Here is a 16,986-nt window from a genome sequence, read left to right on the forward strand (position 1 = left end):
CAGTAGTAGTATTTCATTACATCTTGATTAAAAGTTCTTTATAATGACTTCAAGAGAAACGGCACAGGATTCTGAGAAACCAAAATTTTTGCAAATGATAAGTCAGAGATTTAAAATCCATTCTAACTCTCCTTCCCTTCAGTCTTTATGATCAAAGGACACTTCACAGCAGAAAACAAAGGGTTGTTGATAAAACTTTTTTTTTCTTTCAGTTCTGTACTCAACTGTACTTTTATTTACTTGGTAAATATCCAGCTCTTATCTCGATCATCAAGCTCTCAGACTGGATAATAGGTTAACAGATTCAGTTTTTAACTTGTGTTTTCAATTATTAGCCCATGCTGGTATAATGAGCATAGTTTAATCAGCTAATCACCAAGAGAAGACATTCTGGATCCTCTGAATGACTAAAGCCAAGGGTAGGGGGACCCCTGAGGATTTTACACTGCCACCACTTTAGAATAAGGTTTGCAAGTTGAAGCAAGTAGGATTTTCCGAGTTTAAAAATAGATGGCAGCTATAAATAAATACATAAACTCCTAAATTTAACATTCTTTTTTGTTACAAATGCAAAACATTTTTTTCCAACTCAGAGAGGGGCGCCTTGATTTCTATGAAGGGTAAACTCTGAAAAACCTCGAAGGGATTATGAAGTAAATATTTAAATGGGGTCATGGGCAAAATGGGTGAAGGGAAGTGGAGAGATACGGGCTTCCAGTTATGGAATGAAGAAGTCACAGAAATACAAGGCAAAGCATAAGGATTCAAGTCATCGGTACTGTAAGTGTTATATGGTCACAGATGGAAGGGAGCTACACTTGTGGTGAGCAGAACATAATATACAGAGAAGTTGAATCACTATGCTGTATACCTGAAAATAGTTCAACATTGTGTGTCAACTATACTCAAATTTTTAAAGCACCATTTACACATATTGAAAGATGTCACAATGTTTGGTGTCAGGCTAGCTGCCTCAAGCTATGTCTAGAAAACTACGGCAATATTTATATTTTATTTTAGTTGCTATTTTGTCCAGTTTTACATTTGTAAAGCTTAAGGATTGATAATGGAGATTAATAATTCTTGATTTTTGCTTAATTTTAAGGTCTTTGGATTTGTGGAAACAAATTCTAGGGAAGTATTTTAATATATTTAACCATTTTCAAAGGACAAGAAACTCTTATTGGAGATTTCTCTAATTAAAAAGAGGAGAGGGACACCTGGGTGGCCCAGGGTGTGATCCTGGAGTCCAGGGATCAAGTCAAAAGGCTCCTGTGGGGAGCCTACTCCTCCCTCTGCCTATGTCTCTGCCTCTCTCTGTCTCTCATGAATAAATAAATAAAATCTTTAAAAAAAAAGAGGAGATAATATTAACCTCACTTATCTTAAAAATACACTTAGAAATGTATTACTGTGTTTAGAGTTCTCATATTAGTTTATTTGGAATTGCAGGTGTACAATTTCAATGTTTATTTTGGCTGTAATTTCACGGGCAGACCAGTGATGGGAGAAAAAAAATCTCAAATGGGGCCTTCTTTTGAGAAGTAAGATTCTTCTATTTTAAAACCACACGTGTACTAAAAGGAGAAAACTAGAGTATGCCAATTTCAAACCCATGAATTGTTTAAAAAAATAATTCAGTATCAAACAAAGTGCTCATTTCAAATATAAGTAATGAATCTACATTTTAGTCATGAAACCATGCTTGGGAAGACTCATTTTAGAAAGATTCTCCTCACATGAGTGGTATTATACGAGGCAATGGAACACTGAGCCTTAGACGTGAAATAAAAACCATACAGTTAACTGTAGGAATTAAGAAACAAAAACAAAACAAAACATGGCTGTGTTCTCATAGACCAAAGCCAGAGTGACAGGACTCCCACAAGGCTTCATTTTGGCCTCATGTGACTCATTTAACTGCCTTAAAAGAAGTGGCTTGGCCATTGTGATAGACAGTGGAAGGTTTCTTAGCAATATCCATCACCAATCACTTTTGAAACCTAGCTCAACTCTTCTACTTCTTGAGCAGTTTTTTAAAAATAATATTTTATTTATTATTTATTTGAGAGAGAATGAGAAAGCAAGGACATGAGGGAGGTGGGGGAGAGGGAGAAGCAGAAGGAGAACTCTGTGATGAGCAAAGAGCCCGATACGGGGCTCCATCTCATGACCTAACGATCAGGACCTGAGCCAAAGGCAGATGCTTCACTGACTGAATCACCCAGGCACCCCGATTACTTAAGCAGTTTTTGCAATAGCAGCTAACAATACTGTTTTCAGAAAAGGAAGCTTTTGGGCAGCCCCGGAGGTGCAGCGGTTTAGCGCCTGCAGCCCAGGGCGTGATCCTGGAGACCCGAGATTGAGTCCCACGTCGGGCTCTCTGTGTGGTGCCTGCTTCTCCCTCTGCCTGTGTCTCTGCCCCTCTCTCTCTCTCTCTCTCTCTGTCTCTATGAATAAATAAAATAAAATCTTAAAAAAAAGGAAGCTTTCAGGCAGATTCTTGAATTAGACCTGCTGGATCCTGAAGCTCTCCAAGACCATTTGACTCCCTTTTTCTTTCTCTCCCCCTTGCTACCGACTTCCTTGCCAGCTCTATTGACATAATTGATATGTAACATTGTGTAAGCATAAGGTGTGTTGATTTGATACGTGCATATTGCAAAATGATTACCACAATGGTATTACCACCACACATAATTACCATTTTGGGGAGATGAAAATATTTAAGATTTACTTTCTCCACAACTTTCAAGTGTATGATATTGTTAACTAAGATCACTGTGCTGTGCATTAGATCTCCAGAACTCATTCATCTTATAACTGAAAGTTTCTACCCCTTGACCAACATCTTCCTTTTTCCCCAGCCCCTGGCAACTACCATCCACTCTCTGTTTCTGTGAAGTTGGCTTTTTTATTTTTATTTATTTTTATTTTTGAAGTTGGCTTTTTTAGATGCTACATGAAAGTGAGATCATATGGTGTTTGTCTTTCTCTTTCTGACTCATTCCACTTAGTCCCCTCAAAGTCCATCCATTTTGCTAAAACTGGCAGGATTTCCTTTTTCTTGTGGCCGGGTAACATTCTAATGTATATATGTGCCACATCTTCATCCATTTGAATAGATCCATTTCATTCATTTTCACGTTGATTAGCAGCTTTTCATATCAGCTTCAAGAACTCCTTTTGGCATTTCTTGCAAGGCAGGTCTAGCGGCAATGAAATCCTTCAGCCTTTGTTTGCCTGGGGACATCTCTGTCCTTCATTTGTGAAGGACAACTTTGATGGAAAGAGTGCTCTTGATTGCCAGTTTTATTCTTTCAGTGCTCTGAATATATCATCCCACTCTCTCCTCATCTACAAGGGAGAAATCCACTGATAGACTTATGAAGGTTCCCTTGTAAGTTACAAACTTATTTTCTCTTGCTGTCTTGGGATTGTCTTTTGACAGTTTAATGTGTCTTAGAGAAGCTCTATTTCTGTTGTGTTTTTTGGGATCTATGAGCCTCGTGAACATGGGTGTCCAATCTCTCCCTAGATTTGGGACATTCTTGGCCACTATTTCTGGAAATAAAAGCTTTCCATCCCCTTTTCGGAATCTAAGAATTCACAGATTGTGTCTTTTGATGCTGTCCCGAAGATCACACACATAGGCTTCATCACTCTTTTTCATTCTTTTGTCCTTTGTTCCCCTATGATGAGATCATTTTTAAGGTCCTGGCTTCTTCTTTTTTTTTTTTTTTTTAAAGATTTATTGATTGATTTTAGTGGGGAGGAGCAGAGGGAGAAGGAGAATCACAGGCAGACTCCCCACTGAGTATGGAGCCCACCTTCACTACCGTGATATGAGTGGAATGCTTCACTGACTGAACCACCCAGGTGCCCCATCAAAGGTCCTGGTTTCCAATTCACAGATTATTTCTTCTGCTTGATCCATTCTGCTGGTAATGCTCTCTGTTGCATTTTTCACTTCATTCATTATATTCTTCAATGCCAGAATTTGAGTTTTCTTAAAAATTTGTATGTTTAGCTTCATGTTTTGTTCTTGTATTGTTTTCCTGATTTCATTGAATTGTCTTTCTGTTTTACTGTAGCTCATTAAGCTTCCTTAAAACAGCTATTTTTAATCCTTGATTAGGTAAATTGCAAAGCTCTAGGTCTTTGGCGTGGGTTACTGGAAGATGACTGTTATCCTTTGGTGGTGTCCGGTCTCCTCTGTTTTTCCTGTTCTCTGAAGTCCTGTATCTGATGGAGCAGTCATCTCCAACCACCTTTACTGACTGACTTTGGGAAAGAAGTACCTTCCATCTGCCCTACTAGGGAGTCTGTGGCTTTCCTAGACCTCCTACGGATATACTTGCTTCACACTTCTTGCTCCCTTTTGTGGCAGATTTCTTCAGCTTGTATGCCTTCTCTCCATCATGTAACACACCAGGCCAGGTGCTAACAGCTCCCTTTTGCTCTCTCAAGGCTGGCACTAAAGCTCAAGTCTGTGGTTGCTTGGTGGCCCTCAGATTCTAGATGGCTTCTGGTCATCTGCCAAAGCTTACTCATGCCGCCTATCAGGAGCACACACAGGGAGCCTACTATAGGATAAAGGAGTGTGGGGTTTAGATACACAGAGCATGGAGAATGCCTGTGGGATAGATAGGGGGTGGATCCATATGCTAAGTGTCACTAGTGCCTTGTTGGCAGGCTTCTGGTTAGTAGGATCCGTGTCTTTTTAACACCTTGTAAGAGTCCTATCTGCAGCACTCCTCGCTTCTTCCTGCCCCTAGTCATGCGGCTCATGATCCAGTAGTCTGGTGGGATGAGAGAGAAATGGGCCTCTTTGGCAGGTCTTGTACTGCTGGGAAAACCAGATGCCCATTCACATGCTCCCACTTTTTCCTGCAGAAGAAATCAAGGGCGAGAAGGTCTCTCTTGGCACTGGGCTGTGCCACATTGAGGAATGGGGGACACGAGTTAAGTCCAACTGTTCTTCTTACCCTCTCCCAGGAATCTGAACTTGTATCTGTTTTGCTCCAAAGACATGCTAGAACTTTTCAACTGGACTCCTTGACTTCCACCAAGGTTCTCCCATCGGTGGATGATTATCTAAGACAGTGTTCTCCAGGGGCTCTCAGAACACAGGTGAGAAGGGCTCGGGCCAGTTCATGAGCCACTACAGAGTCTGCATCCAGGATCAAGGTCTGTCTGCCTGTTACCCAATGCATAGGTGGGTCCAATTCCAACCAGGTCCCTTGGCACACAGTGCTGGATCCCACGGCTCCCACAGAGGGATTTTTGCCCCCAGATTGATGCCAAATTGTTAGGGGGGGTATACAAAAAGGGATAGCTTATTTGGCCTTCTTGCTGATGTGCTGACTCCCTTTTAATACCCAGGTACTGGTGCACTAAAGTGGCCACAGGCATATAATCTGTGGACAGTTTTTGGTGAAGTTGAGAGAGATGAGGGGAAAACAAATGATCTATATTCACCAGAGCTTCTCATGAGCCCTGAGAAGAATTTAATTTGTGGCAGTCTTCCAAGGAGACAGTCTTGGAAAATAAACATTGGGCATCAGGCCTGGCCCTGTACCATCTAACCTATTCTTCTACTCATAATGAAGGCAAAATGAATAATCCAGTTTTCTTTTGTAGCCAATTTCTGTTTAACACTGAATGGAGCTAAAGGTGAACATGGTTTTCAGAGCTCAATTACATCATATTCATAGTCACAAACTACAAACATAAGAACTATTGTGCAAACTGAAATCTTCCCTGGCTCTAAGAACAGAAATAGCTTACTTTTTCGATGAAGAAACTCTGCAACCAAAGCTGCCACGTGAACATAACACATTGCTGCCTGCAAAAGGATGACAAAGAAAGAATGGTCAGCATCTGTTCCAGGGCTTTTGCAGGACGGTGTCTAGAACAAAGTCTTAAGACATCACCTCTGAAAAATCTCCATTTTTTATATGAATCTTGGCCATGCTATCAAGCCAGGTTTTCCTGAGCTCTGGGGTGCTTGCATAGGACTTGGCTAAGCTATACTGGAGATCAATGAGCATTTCGGGATCTTTCTCATGCTCCTTCATTTGAGCAGTGGCCATAAGAACGGTACGGATTCTCTTGGTCAAGTCTTTGACTTCTGTGGGAAAAGCAGTTGCCTAATTTCAAAACAAACAAAAAAAGACATGTTCATTAATATTATCAATGTGCTCTAAGCCCTGGCATCCAATCCTGAGAATAACATGATTTATATTCCTTGCTATAGTTCTTGGTATTTGGTTCTTAGTATATTACATGTCTAAAGAGACTTTTTTTTTCTTAAGTAGACTCCAAGTACAGCATGGAGCCCAAGACAGGGCTTAAACTCATGATCCTGAGATCAAGACTTGAGCTCAGATCAAGAACTGGATGCTTAATTGACTGAGCCATCCAGGTGCCCCCAAAGAGCTTTAAATTAATTCTTTTTAAAATGAAGCTTGGGCTTCAAACTCTATACTTGATGGCAGGATACTCACAATACATAAAAGCATGGATTTGGGAACTAGACTACCTGGCTCCGAACTCCAGCTTGTCCACTGTAAATACTATGGCCATGAGAATTATTTGCCATTATTGTGTAATTCTGGTTACAGGAATGGCTAAAATTGACAGCTTACTCTGTACCAGGCAATAGTCTAAGTGCCATCCCTGTTTTCATTTGTCTAGCAACCCTCTGAAATAAGTACTGTTATAATTCATTTAACCAAGAATTAAATGGAGGCATATAGCAGTTAATATAGCTGGACTCAGGTGTCACCGTGGGTTAAATGGTAGAGACATGATTTACACCCCAACATCCTGGCTCCAGAGCTAGTGATCTGAGCCACTCTTCCATTCAAACAAACCTATCCCCTCCAGCAATTACCATCTCCATGAAGGTAAAAACCATACTGCTAACATTTTCACTTAGATGACTAAAGGGTTAAGAATCACAGAACACTCTAAAGAGTTTACTAGCTTCTCTCAAAGTGTTGTTTTATTCTCCAAACCCACTAAGTTACAGTTTCCTCTTTATCCTGACCACTATTAAGAAAGTACTATCACTTCCTCTTAACCCTGGTAGAGTTCTCACAATCATCTGTAGGATTCAGAGAAGATGAGTAAGGGACAAGTACAGGGTTATGGAGTTTTCCAATGTAAATATAACCAAATGTGGAGAAATGGGTTTTAAAAGCACTTTCTTGGGGGACCTGGGTGGCTCAGTGGGTTAAGCATTTGCCTTCAGCTCCGGTCATGATCCCGGGGTCCTGGGATGGAGCTCTGAGTTGGGCTCTCTGCTCAGTGGGGGAGCCTGCTTCTCCCTCTCCCTCTACTATTCTCCCTGTTTATGCTCTCTGGCTCCCTCTCTCTCTGTAAAATAAAGAAATTAAATCTTTAAAAAAATTAAAAGTGCTTTCTTAATCTCTCTAAAAATAATAATTATGTACAATAAAGTTCCTTCTTATACCCCAGTAGTGATTCCATTTACAATAAAGTTCCTTCTTATACCCCAGTAGTGATTCCATTTGTTGTAATAATAAGGTTTATTGGTAATGACAGCTCTACCAGAATAAAACTAAGAAATAAGTCATGAAAAAGATTTATTATCAAGGTCAGCCCAAACAGACCTCGTTTACTTTGAAAAAGATGCTAATCCAACTTTTACATAATATAGAATTAAGAATGGTAAAATAAATTTCAGAGTAGAAGATCCTAAGTGACATAAATTGTTTCTGTGCTCATGGGATTAGTTGGAGCATATACTGATCTTCCAGGGAACCAGCAGAACTGGCTGAAAAACAAACTTTCCCAGCCTGAGAATGGCTGGCACTACTCAGTGTTTTTTGTTTTTTGTTTTTTTGGTTTTTTTTTTTCAGTCTAAGCAACATTCCTCTGGGAATTATTTTTTGGTACATAGATTCTACATATCCCAAACATCAAGTATGCTGTGACTGTGAGCTTTTTTTTTCTTTCAGTTTTTACACAATATTGTCAAATTATCCTGGAGGATGACCTTTCCCAAGAATGGGGATGATCCCTCTGGGAGGAAAAGTCTTCTACTGGCAAAAGATTCTTCCCTTGCATACATATATCACTGGAGATCAGAACCTGTTCCCCATGCCTCAAGACAAATGAATTTTTATAATGTTATAGGTTCTGAGTACATAGATAAGAAAGAGGAATGGTGATCAGGGTCTTGGGCTTGGCCTCAGCCAACTGGGCTTGGGTTTGCCAATACATACCTATGGCAAGCCATAACCAGTTAACAGAGGATTCCTGAAACTCAGTGCTTCATTAGCCAATATTATAAATGATAATGACTCTCAAAAATGAAGCCATTTGTTTTCTGAAAAAGTTTAGAAATTAAGCTTGGAAAAAATTCCAATCCTACTAGCTATAACAGCTATGGAGACACAATATAGTCATTCATCCATCCAGTCAAATAATTCTTTAGATCTGCTATGTACCAGGCAGTGTTCTAGGTGCTGGAGACACAGTGCTGTATAAGATAAAGCCCATATCCTATATGCTCTATACTATCAAAAGTTGTGTATCCAATGACAGTTTAACTATAGGAGTGTAAACTTCTCTGACAGGGAAGGTGGTTCTAGCTTATTCCTTGGAGTGAGAACATACCTTCATAGGTCTGTCACTATTTGCAAAATTATTGATGATGAATAAAGACTCCTGAAATCGCGATCCTCCACTTAGGGCCACGTCAGCTATCAACTGGCTCACTGCAATTATGATCTGCAGGAAGAAGCACACATTGTTTTCCGAATGTCTTTTGAACAAATGCTGCTTATTTTCATCATCGTGTAACCCCATAAGCACCCGTATGAAATGTTCCGTTGAAAAATGCTACCCTGTTCCATCGTAATGTTTTCTTCATACACAAAAGGCTTTAAATTCTTCTAGTGAAGGACGCCTGGGTGGCTCAGTGGTTGAGTGTCTGCCTTCAGGGTGTGATCTCAGGAGCCGGGATTGAGTCCTGCATCAGGTACCCTATGGGGAGCCTGCTTCTCCCTCTGCCTGTGTCTCTGCCTCTCTCGGTGTGTCTCCCATGAATAAATAAATAAATCCTAAAAAATTAAATTTTTCTAGTGAAAGAGCAACTTCCAAAGGTCCCAATTACAAACTGTATTTGGCCTTTCCTGGTCAGATGTGAACAACTGTTCAAAACTCATAGCACAGGGGCACCCGAGTTAGCTCAGTGGTTGAGAGTCTGCCTTTGGCTCAGGTCGTGTTCCCGGCCGGGGTCCTGGGATTGAGTCCTGCATTGGGCTCCCTGCATGGAGTCTGCTTCTCCCTCTGCCTGTGTCTCTGCCTCTCTCTCTCTCTCTCTCTCTCTCTCTCTCTCATCTCTCATCTCTCATGAATAAATAAATAAAATCTTTAAAAGAAAAAACCTCATAGCACAGCTAGATCTAAAACAGTTTATAAAATCATGAACTGATATGATGGTGGCCAGGTCTCCACTCCAACTAGGCTTGTTGGGTAGTTGCTATGGCAAAGCTGGGAATAAATGACATTTTTCTTGGGTGGTTTCTCATTGCCTTTCACTAGTCAATTTCACCATGCTGGACTCCCAACTGCAGTCCCTCAGCTCCCTTCCTGGTTTCTGACTCGGGTCTCTCCAGGTCAGATGGCAGGATACCTAAGGGCCTTTGGTGGTGATTGGAATCTCTCAAGCTTCCTTGGATGATTGCCTGCATGATTCACACTAAGGTGTTGATGGCTGGACAATTCACTCCAGCTCCCAGAAAGCAGGGTTTTGTGGGAGCTGTGAGCACAGGCTCTAGAGTCAAACTGCCTTAGATTCAGCTTTTGACTTTATTAATTATTTACTGTGTGGCTTTGGGAAAGTTATTTCACCCTTCTGTGTCCCACTTTCCTAATGTGTAGTATGGGGGAGGTAAGACTACCTGATAGCATTGTTATGAGAATGAAAGAGATCATAATCATAATACTAGTTAACACTTTACTAGCACTGACTATGTGACAGAGATGCTCTTAAGTCCTCACATTTATTAATGCATTTATATTTCAATAAATGACTTGAGAGAACTGATGCTTTGACCCAGAAGAATGGCCCTTCATAGGACATTTTGAGCATACTGGCACGTTTATTGCAGAAATGTTTTGGGGAAGGTGGTTATTTAAATGGTGCCTCAGAAAAGCAAATAGCAAAGGCCCTAGCATGTAATGCTGGCCCTAGTATCCCAAAGGAAGTACGTGGCAGATTTTTATAGGAAGCATCTATCATCTACCTTTATCAGATCTTCCCATTCCCCATGATGTTTCTGGAAAGCCACTTACAGTTGCTTCCCTACTTCTAAGCCAGCCTCCAATAAACAACTCCAGTGGAATAGACCATAGCAGGGAAGACAGAAATATGACCAAGGATTTCCCATAGTACAAAGATCCTAGTAAGTCAAGAAGTCCCATGCGTGTCTTGGCTCAGAACTGTTTCATCCAACAAGCAAAAGAAATGGAGTTTTTAAATGACAACTAGCACACATTAAGCATCTATTACATCCATGCTGGGCATGGTGCCTGGCACAACACACACTTTCTGTTTCACCCTCACAATAACTCCGCGAGGTGAACTATACCTGGCCTCATTTTACAGATGAGGCAGAGAGTTAGAGACAGACTGAGTAACTTGTGTAAGGTTACATGGTAAATAAGTAGCTGAACTAGGATTTAAACCCAGGTGGGGCGGGCACCTAGGTGGCTCAGTGGTTAAGCATCTGCCTTTGGCTCAGGTTGTGATCCTGGGGTCCTGGGATCGAGTCCTGCATCAGGCTCCCCACAGGGAGCCTGCTTCTCCCTCTACCTATGTCTCTGCCTCTCTCTATGTGTCTCTCATGAATAAATAAATAAAATCTTAAAAAAAAACCCAGGTAGGCCTGATTCCAAAGTCCAAGCTTGCCACTAAACCCTGAGCCATCTCTCATTTTGTGCTAACTGGGCAGGCCAGAACTTGAAAAACAAACTTAAATTACTTGTTACGGTAACAGTATCTAGCCAGCTGTGCTATCTAACAAATATTTTGTTTGGTATTTAATCATTTTTTTTAATCCTCACGAAACCCTATGAGGTAGGCACAGGTATTTACTGCTATTTTGCATACGATGAATGAGGCACTGAAAGACTAGGAAGCTCCTCAAGATCACCCAGTGAGTGGTACTTGAGCGATACTCCCAGAATCTGAGCTAGAGCCTGGGCTCCTGGTATCTTGGCTCTAGAGCAGTGCTGTCCAACTGAAATGGGATGTGAGCCACATATGTGACTTTAAATTTTCCAGGAGCCACATCAAAAAGTAAAAAGACACAGGTGAAATTTCATATATTTCACTGAACCCAAAATGTCCAAAATTTCACTTCAGCATACAGTCAATATAAAACAATTGAGATATTTCACCTTTTTTTGTGCTTGGTTGTCAGAAGCCAACGTATATTCTATATTTACAACATGTCTCAATTTGGGCTAGCCAAGTTTCAAGTGCTAACTGGCCATATGTGGCTAATAGCTATTGTATTGGACCAAATATCTCTAGGTCTTAATCTAGAAGCTAAAGATTGAACAGAAGAAAGAACAGGAGTGGGGCCCCTGGGTGGCTCGGTCAGTTGAGCGTCTGCCTTCAGCTCAGGTCATGATCCTGGGGTGCCAGGATCAAGCCCCCACGTTGGGCTCCCTGCCCAGTGGGGAGTCTGCTTCTCCCTCTGCCCCTTCCCCTTGCTCATGTTCTATCTTTCTTTCTCTCTCAAATAAATAAATAAAATATTTTTTTTTCAAAAAAGAAGGAAAAGGAGCTTTGATTTTCACAGACCTGCAGATGTGTCCTCAAAAAGGTTTTCCTTTTGGTATACTCGAAGTTGTTTCTCATCAGAAGATACAAAAGTGCAGATGCTTCATTCCTGGTTGAGCTAATCTTCGAGGTGCAGCACTTTAAAACCTCATAGCAAAATGCAGCACACATGTTCACTCTTCCTTTGAAAAAGGCTGAGGGAAACTAAAGAATAGGAAAAACAAATAGGTATCTGAAAATCCAACCACAAAAATCAATCAACTCTCAAATGCCTACTATATTCTCACTCAAAACTGGATTGGGTGCTCTGGTGCCTGGGGGGCTCAGTCAGTTAAGCCTCTGCCTTTGGCTCAAGTCATGATCCTGGGGTCCTGGGATCCAGCTCCTTGTTGGGCTTCCTACTCAGTGGGGAATCTGCTTCTCCTTCTCCCTCTGCCCCTCCCTCCCCTGCTTGTGCTTTCTTGCTTGCTTTCTCTCTCAAGTAAATAAATAAAATCTTTTAAAAATATGAGAACAATTCAAGTCTGTATACAGGTCACTGTAAAAATGTCCAGTACTGCCTATAAATGTGACAGATCTGAGAAGAGTTTACGATGGTCTGGAAAAGATAAGTAGGTTCTTGGTAATATGTATTAAATCAATGAATGGCTGATATGATGAATGATTGATGGGTGTCAGTTTGGGCTTTGAAAATGGGAGGGATGATCTGCAATGCTTACTCTTTTGCTTTATATTTAAACAGTTTCTTACATTATGAACTCCTAAATGCTGATAAAATTATAGTGGGAATGTATTCATCAAGTAGAGCTGATCTTTTAACAAAATGAGGTAGAGGTGAAGTGTACACCCACAAACATATGCATGTGTGTCTTCTACTCATAAATAGTGTTGAGTAAAATATATTTTGGCATTAGAGAGTACAAAAGTGATGCTCAGTCTTCAAAACAGCCAAGGGGCTATTACTTTGAAAATGTATTTAGTTTGCTTTGTGAAAGATAAATTATTTGTACAACATAGGCTTGTTACAATTGCCTATGCTTACCTGTCTAGGCAAGCAAGTAGTAAGTTGCTTCAAGTGTGCATCATGGATTTTTTCAGGGAGTGTGAAGCTAGAGGGCCACCCTTTCAAAATTATTCCTTGGGAATCTTGACTTTAAACCCATGTTACATGAACCTTTTTTTTTTTTTTTTGGTAGTCATCTCAACACCCAGCGTGGGGCTCAAACTCATGACCCTGAGATCAAGAGTCACATGTTCTATCGACTGAGCCAGCCAGTGTCCCAGGAATCCACTCCTTATCACCTTAACACCAAGTGCAATGCTGTGCAGATAATGAATGTTTTCTGATTGGCAATTGGGAAATCTCATCAATAGATTCACCAGATTAGACCAAATCTTGCTGGGCAAGATACTCTAGTATGGAAATAAAGGTGTAAGGGAGGGCATGGGAGTAGTGTAGTTAATCCACTAAAATTAGTCTCTATCTCCACCATACTTTTCTGAGTGGGCAATGGCCAAAATCATTAATGACCTCCTCATTATCAATCCCAATGGACTCCCTTTCCCCTTTATCTCATTAGACCACTCTGTACCTCCTCATAATGTTGAAACTTTTCTTCTTTGGCTGTTCCCCTCTCATTTCCAAAGATTTCTTTTCCAGCCCCTTCTAGGTTGTTTTTTCTCCAATGTACTGCTCTTGACCTTTATTTTTTTTTGGTTCTTCCTCTACACACTCTCCAGGGGAAATTAAACCACTCCCATGGCTTCAATTACCGCTCATATGCTGATGCTCTCTCTAGTTCACTATGCTGCAGCTACACTGAATCTTTCAGTTCCCAGAATTTTCAATTCTTTCCCAATTCTGGGTCTTTGCATATGCATGTCCTTCTCCCTAGAGTGTTCTTCCTTGAGCTTTTCAAATAGTTGGCCCCTTTTATATTTCAGGTTTCATTTTAAAAGGTACAAGCCTATCTAAAGTAAGGTATCTCTGGGGCACCGGGTGAGGGCTCAGTTAGCTAAGTGTCCAACTCTTGATTTTGGTTCAGGTCATGATCTCAGGGTTGTGAGATTGGGCCCAGCATTGGGCTCTGCACTGGGCATGGAGCCTGCTTAAGATTTTCTCTCTCCCTCTCCCTCTTCCCCTCCCTGCCACCACCTACCACCCCCATCCCCCACTTGTGTGCACATGCTCTCTCTAAAAAAATAAAACAAATTAAGGTATCTCCTAAAAATCATTATTCTCTATCTCAGCACCTTGGTTCCTTCCTAGAACTTATAATTACTATTTTATTTACTTGTTTATTTTCTTTTCCCCAACCCCACTAGCCTACAAGCTTCATGAGAGCATTGAGAAGTTTCAGAGACTGTTTCTTTTGTATCCCCATCCTGTATCTCTAGTACCTAGTACCATGCCAGACAGAGAAACAGTGTTCAATAAATACAGGATGAATGGATGGATGGATGATGAGTGGATGGGTGATGACTCCAAGTCTAGCTCTCTAACCAAGATCTCTCCCCCAAGCAAAGATCTATATATTCAACTGCTAATTCTAATAGCTGTAACTGAATGTCCTAAAGACATCTTAAATTCAACAGGCCCACAAAACAGAACTCATTAACTTTTACCCCAAATGTAATATTTTCTCTGTATTTCACATTACCTACCATACTCCATCATCCAGTCAGTGAACCAAAGACCAAATCCTATTGATTCAATTTTCTTACCATGTTTTATGTCTGACTTTGACTTTCCATCTTCACTGTCACTGTCATTTACTTTGGGTGTTTTTTTTTTTTTGTTTTTTTTTTTACTCTAGGTTCTCATCTCTTATCCAGCTCACTATAGTTAAGTCTTTTTCCTGCCTTTATTTGGTATTGCCACCCATCCACCTTTCACACTACTTTTTTTTAAAGATTTTATTATTCATGAGAGACACACACACAGAGAGGCAGATACAGGCAGAGGGAGAAGCAGGCTCCATGCAAGGAGCCTAACGTGGGACTCGAAGGCAGACTCTCAACCACTGAGCCGCTCAGGCGTCCCTCCACACTACTTTTGAGAGAGTTTCCCCCCACCCACATCAATCTGCCCTTAATACAAATCTAATTCTGCTGGTTCCATGTTCCCTGAGGCCTCAAAGATGAAGTCTAACTCCTAAGATGAGTACATAATCATCTGGTCCCCATTAACCTCTTCAGTCTCATCTCTTGCTCAGTCCTTACTAAGTTCTATCTCTACCACTATAGAGGAACTTTTGCTAAATTAGAACATTTCCCCTTCTGCCCACCCTCAGATCCCTGTACAGACTTCTCTTATTCTAGTGGTATTTGTGGATGTGTGTCCACAGATGTGTGTAGGTTTCCCTCTACTGGACGTTAAGCCCTGGGACTGTATCCCTGACACATTGTCTAACACCAATAAGTTCCTACCCTTTAACTGTTTGGTTGATGAATTATTTCTGAATCTATTTCCCTTAGTTTCTTATAACATGCTTGTGTTGAATTCAGTTCTCCACATACTTCTTTATTCAAAAATTATATCAAGGAATGGCAATTAAAAACAACCTTCAAATCCACTTAAGTTCTATATCAAGTAAATGTAATAAGCTGCCATACAAATAATGATGACAAAAAAAGTTTTCCATGCTTAGCTATTCCACTACACAAATCATTTAATTGAATTTGTCTTGTTGGAGTTATACATGCCAGAGTAGAGGCCTAGACTGTAGCTTTCCATAATTTTAACTCCATCCTGGTTTATAATGCTTTTTATTACATTTAAAAGCTATCAAAAACAGACCAGAAATAAATTTTTGCTATCAGTTTCAGTCAGATTTATTCCTAAAAGCCTGGTCTGAGGTTTTGTTGAGATGAGGTAAGCAGCCTGAAAATTTAGAGCCAGCAGATACAATTAGCAATGAGAGGCAGAATTCATTCATCTGAACCTGTACTGAGTGCCTATCATTTGCAGGATATCATACAAGACCCTGCGGTTAAGAAACCTGGTCTCTGCTTTCCAAGGGCTTATACATGGATGCACTGATTAACGTTTGTATCCTTAGCATGAGAAGACTTTCAAGAGAAGCAAACTGGGGGTGCCTGGGTGGCTCAGTGGTTGAGCATCTGCCTTTGGCTCAAGGTGTGATCCTGGGGTCTTGGGATCGAGTCCCGCATCAGGCTCCCCACAGGGAGCCTGCCTCTATCTCTGTGTCTCTCATGAATAAATAAATAAAACCTTATAAAAAGAGAAGCAAACTAGAAGTAAAACTGGCAAAGTTGGTAATTTGAAAATGATACTTTTCAAAGGAGCCTGCTGGAAAGGGGAAGGAATGGCAAGGTGAAATAAACAGCATGTTTAGACTTTAAGGGGTCCCTGGCTGGGCCCCTTTTGTGTTTTTTGCTCTTCTGTACCCAGGATTACAAAGGCAATACTTAATAGCTTTGCTGTCTAAGGTTCATGGATATCAACATGGTGGTCTCATTGCCGTCTTTCCGGCCTGCTACAGATGGAGCCTGCTAGCAGCTATAAAGATTTTCTCCTTACCTTACTGATGAAAGCTCGCAGGGAGGCAAAAACATGTTTCAGCGACATTTCAGATTGTCCGTTTTTAAGAAAAGCCAGATGAATATCAAATACTTTTTTCATTAATGGGTTGTGGCCATCATTATTTAAAAGTTGACTCTATAAAACATAAAACAAACAACACGTCGGGGCGCTAGGGTGGCTCAGTTGGTTAAGCTTCTGCCTTCGGCTCAGGTTGTGATCCTGGGGTCCTGGGATCAAGCCCCGCATCAGTTTCTCTGCTCAGTGGGGAGCCCGGTTCTCCCTCTCCCTCTGCCCTGCCTCCTGTTCATGCTATCACTCTCTCTCAAATTAATAAATAAAATCTTTAAAAAATACATCTTGCAGAAATAGTTTATGCCATCCCCCACTCCCCCAAATGAGAGACTCAACTTTGCCATACCTGTTTATCAAAGCACTGCTTGAAAGTTTCAGAAAAACAAAAAGTTAAATATAACTTAAAAACATTTGTGCCAAAAAAAAAAAAACATTTGTGCCATCTTTCAACTTGGAAATCTCAAAACGCTGCATAAACTCCAACTGCACTTAATTCCATCATTTTAAGTAGATGGAAAAAAAATTTCCAATGTAGCATAGC

General features: G+C 40.7%; 1 protein-coding gene across 6 annotated transcripts in view; it reads right to left on the reverse strand.

The window, feature by feature from the left end:
• Positions 1-16,986, reverse strand: part of DOCK11 (dedicator of cytokinesis 11) — a 189,529-nt gene that overhangs the window by 33,358 nt on the left and 139,185 nt on the right. For all 6 annotated transcript variants that reach the window (XR_013374910.1, XR_013374911.1, XM_077888910.1 and 3 more), the window contains 5 exons: positions 16,371-16,508; positions 11,849-12,031; positions 8,650-8,763; positions 5,937-6,152; positions 5,791-5,848 (listed from right to left, as the gene is read on the reverse strand). Coding sequence is in view for 4 of the 6 variants with exons in the window: in XM_077888910.1 (XP_077745036.1) it covers positions 5,791-5,848; positions 5,937-6,152; positions 8,650-8,763; positions 11,849-12,031; positions 16,371-16,508 (709 nt within the window). In the remaining 2 variants the exon portion in view is untranslated. The remainder of the gene's footprint in view (positions 1-5,790; positions 5,849-5,936; positions 6,153-8,649; positions 8,764-11,848; positions 12,032-16,370; positions 16,509-16,986) is intronic.

The sequence above is a fragment of the Canis aureus genome, chromosome X, assembly GCF_053574225.1.
Source record: "Canis aureus isolate CA01 chromosome X, VMU_Caureus_v.1.0, whole genome shotgun sequence".
NCBI classification, from domain to species: domain Eukaryota; kingdom Metazoa; phylum Chordata; class Mammalia; order Carnivora; family Canidae; genus Canis; species Canis aureus.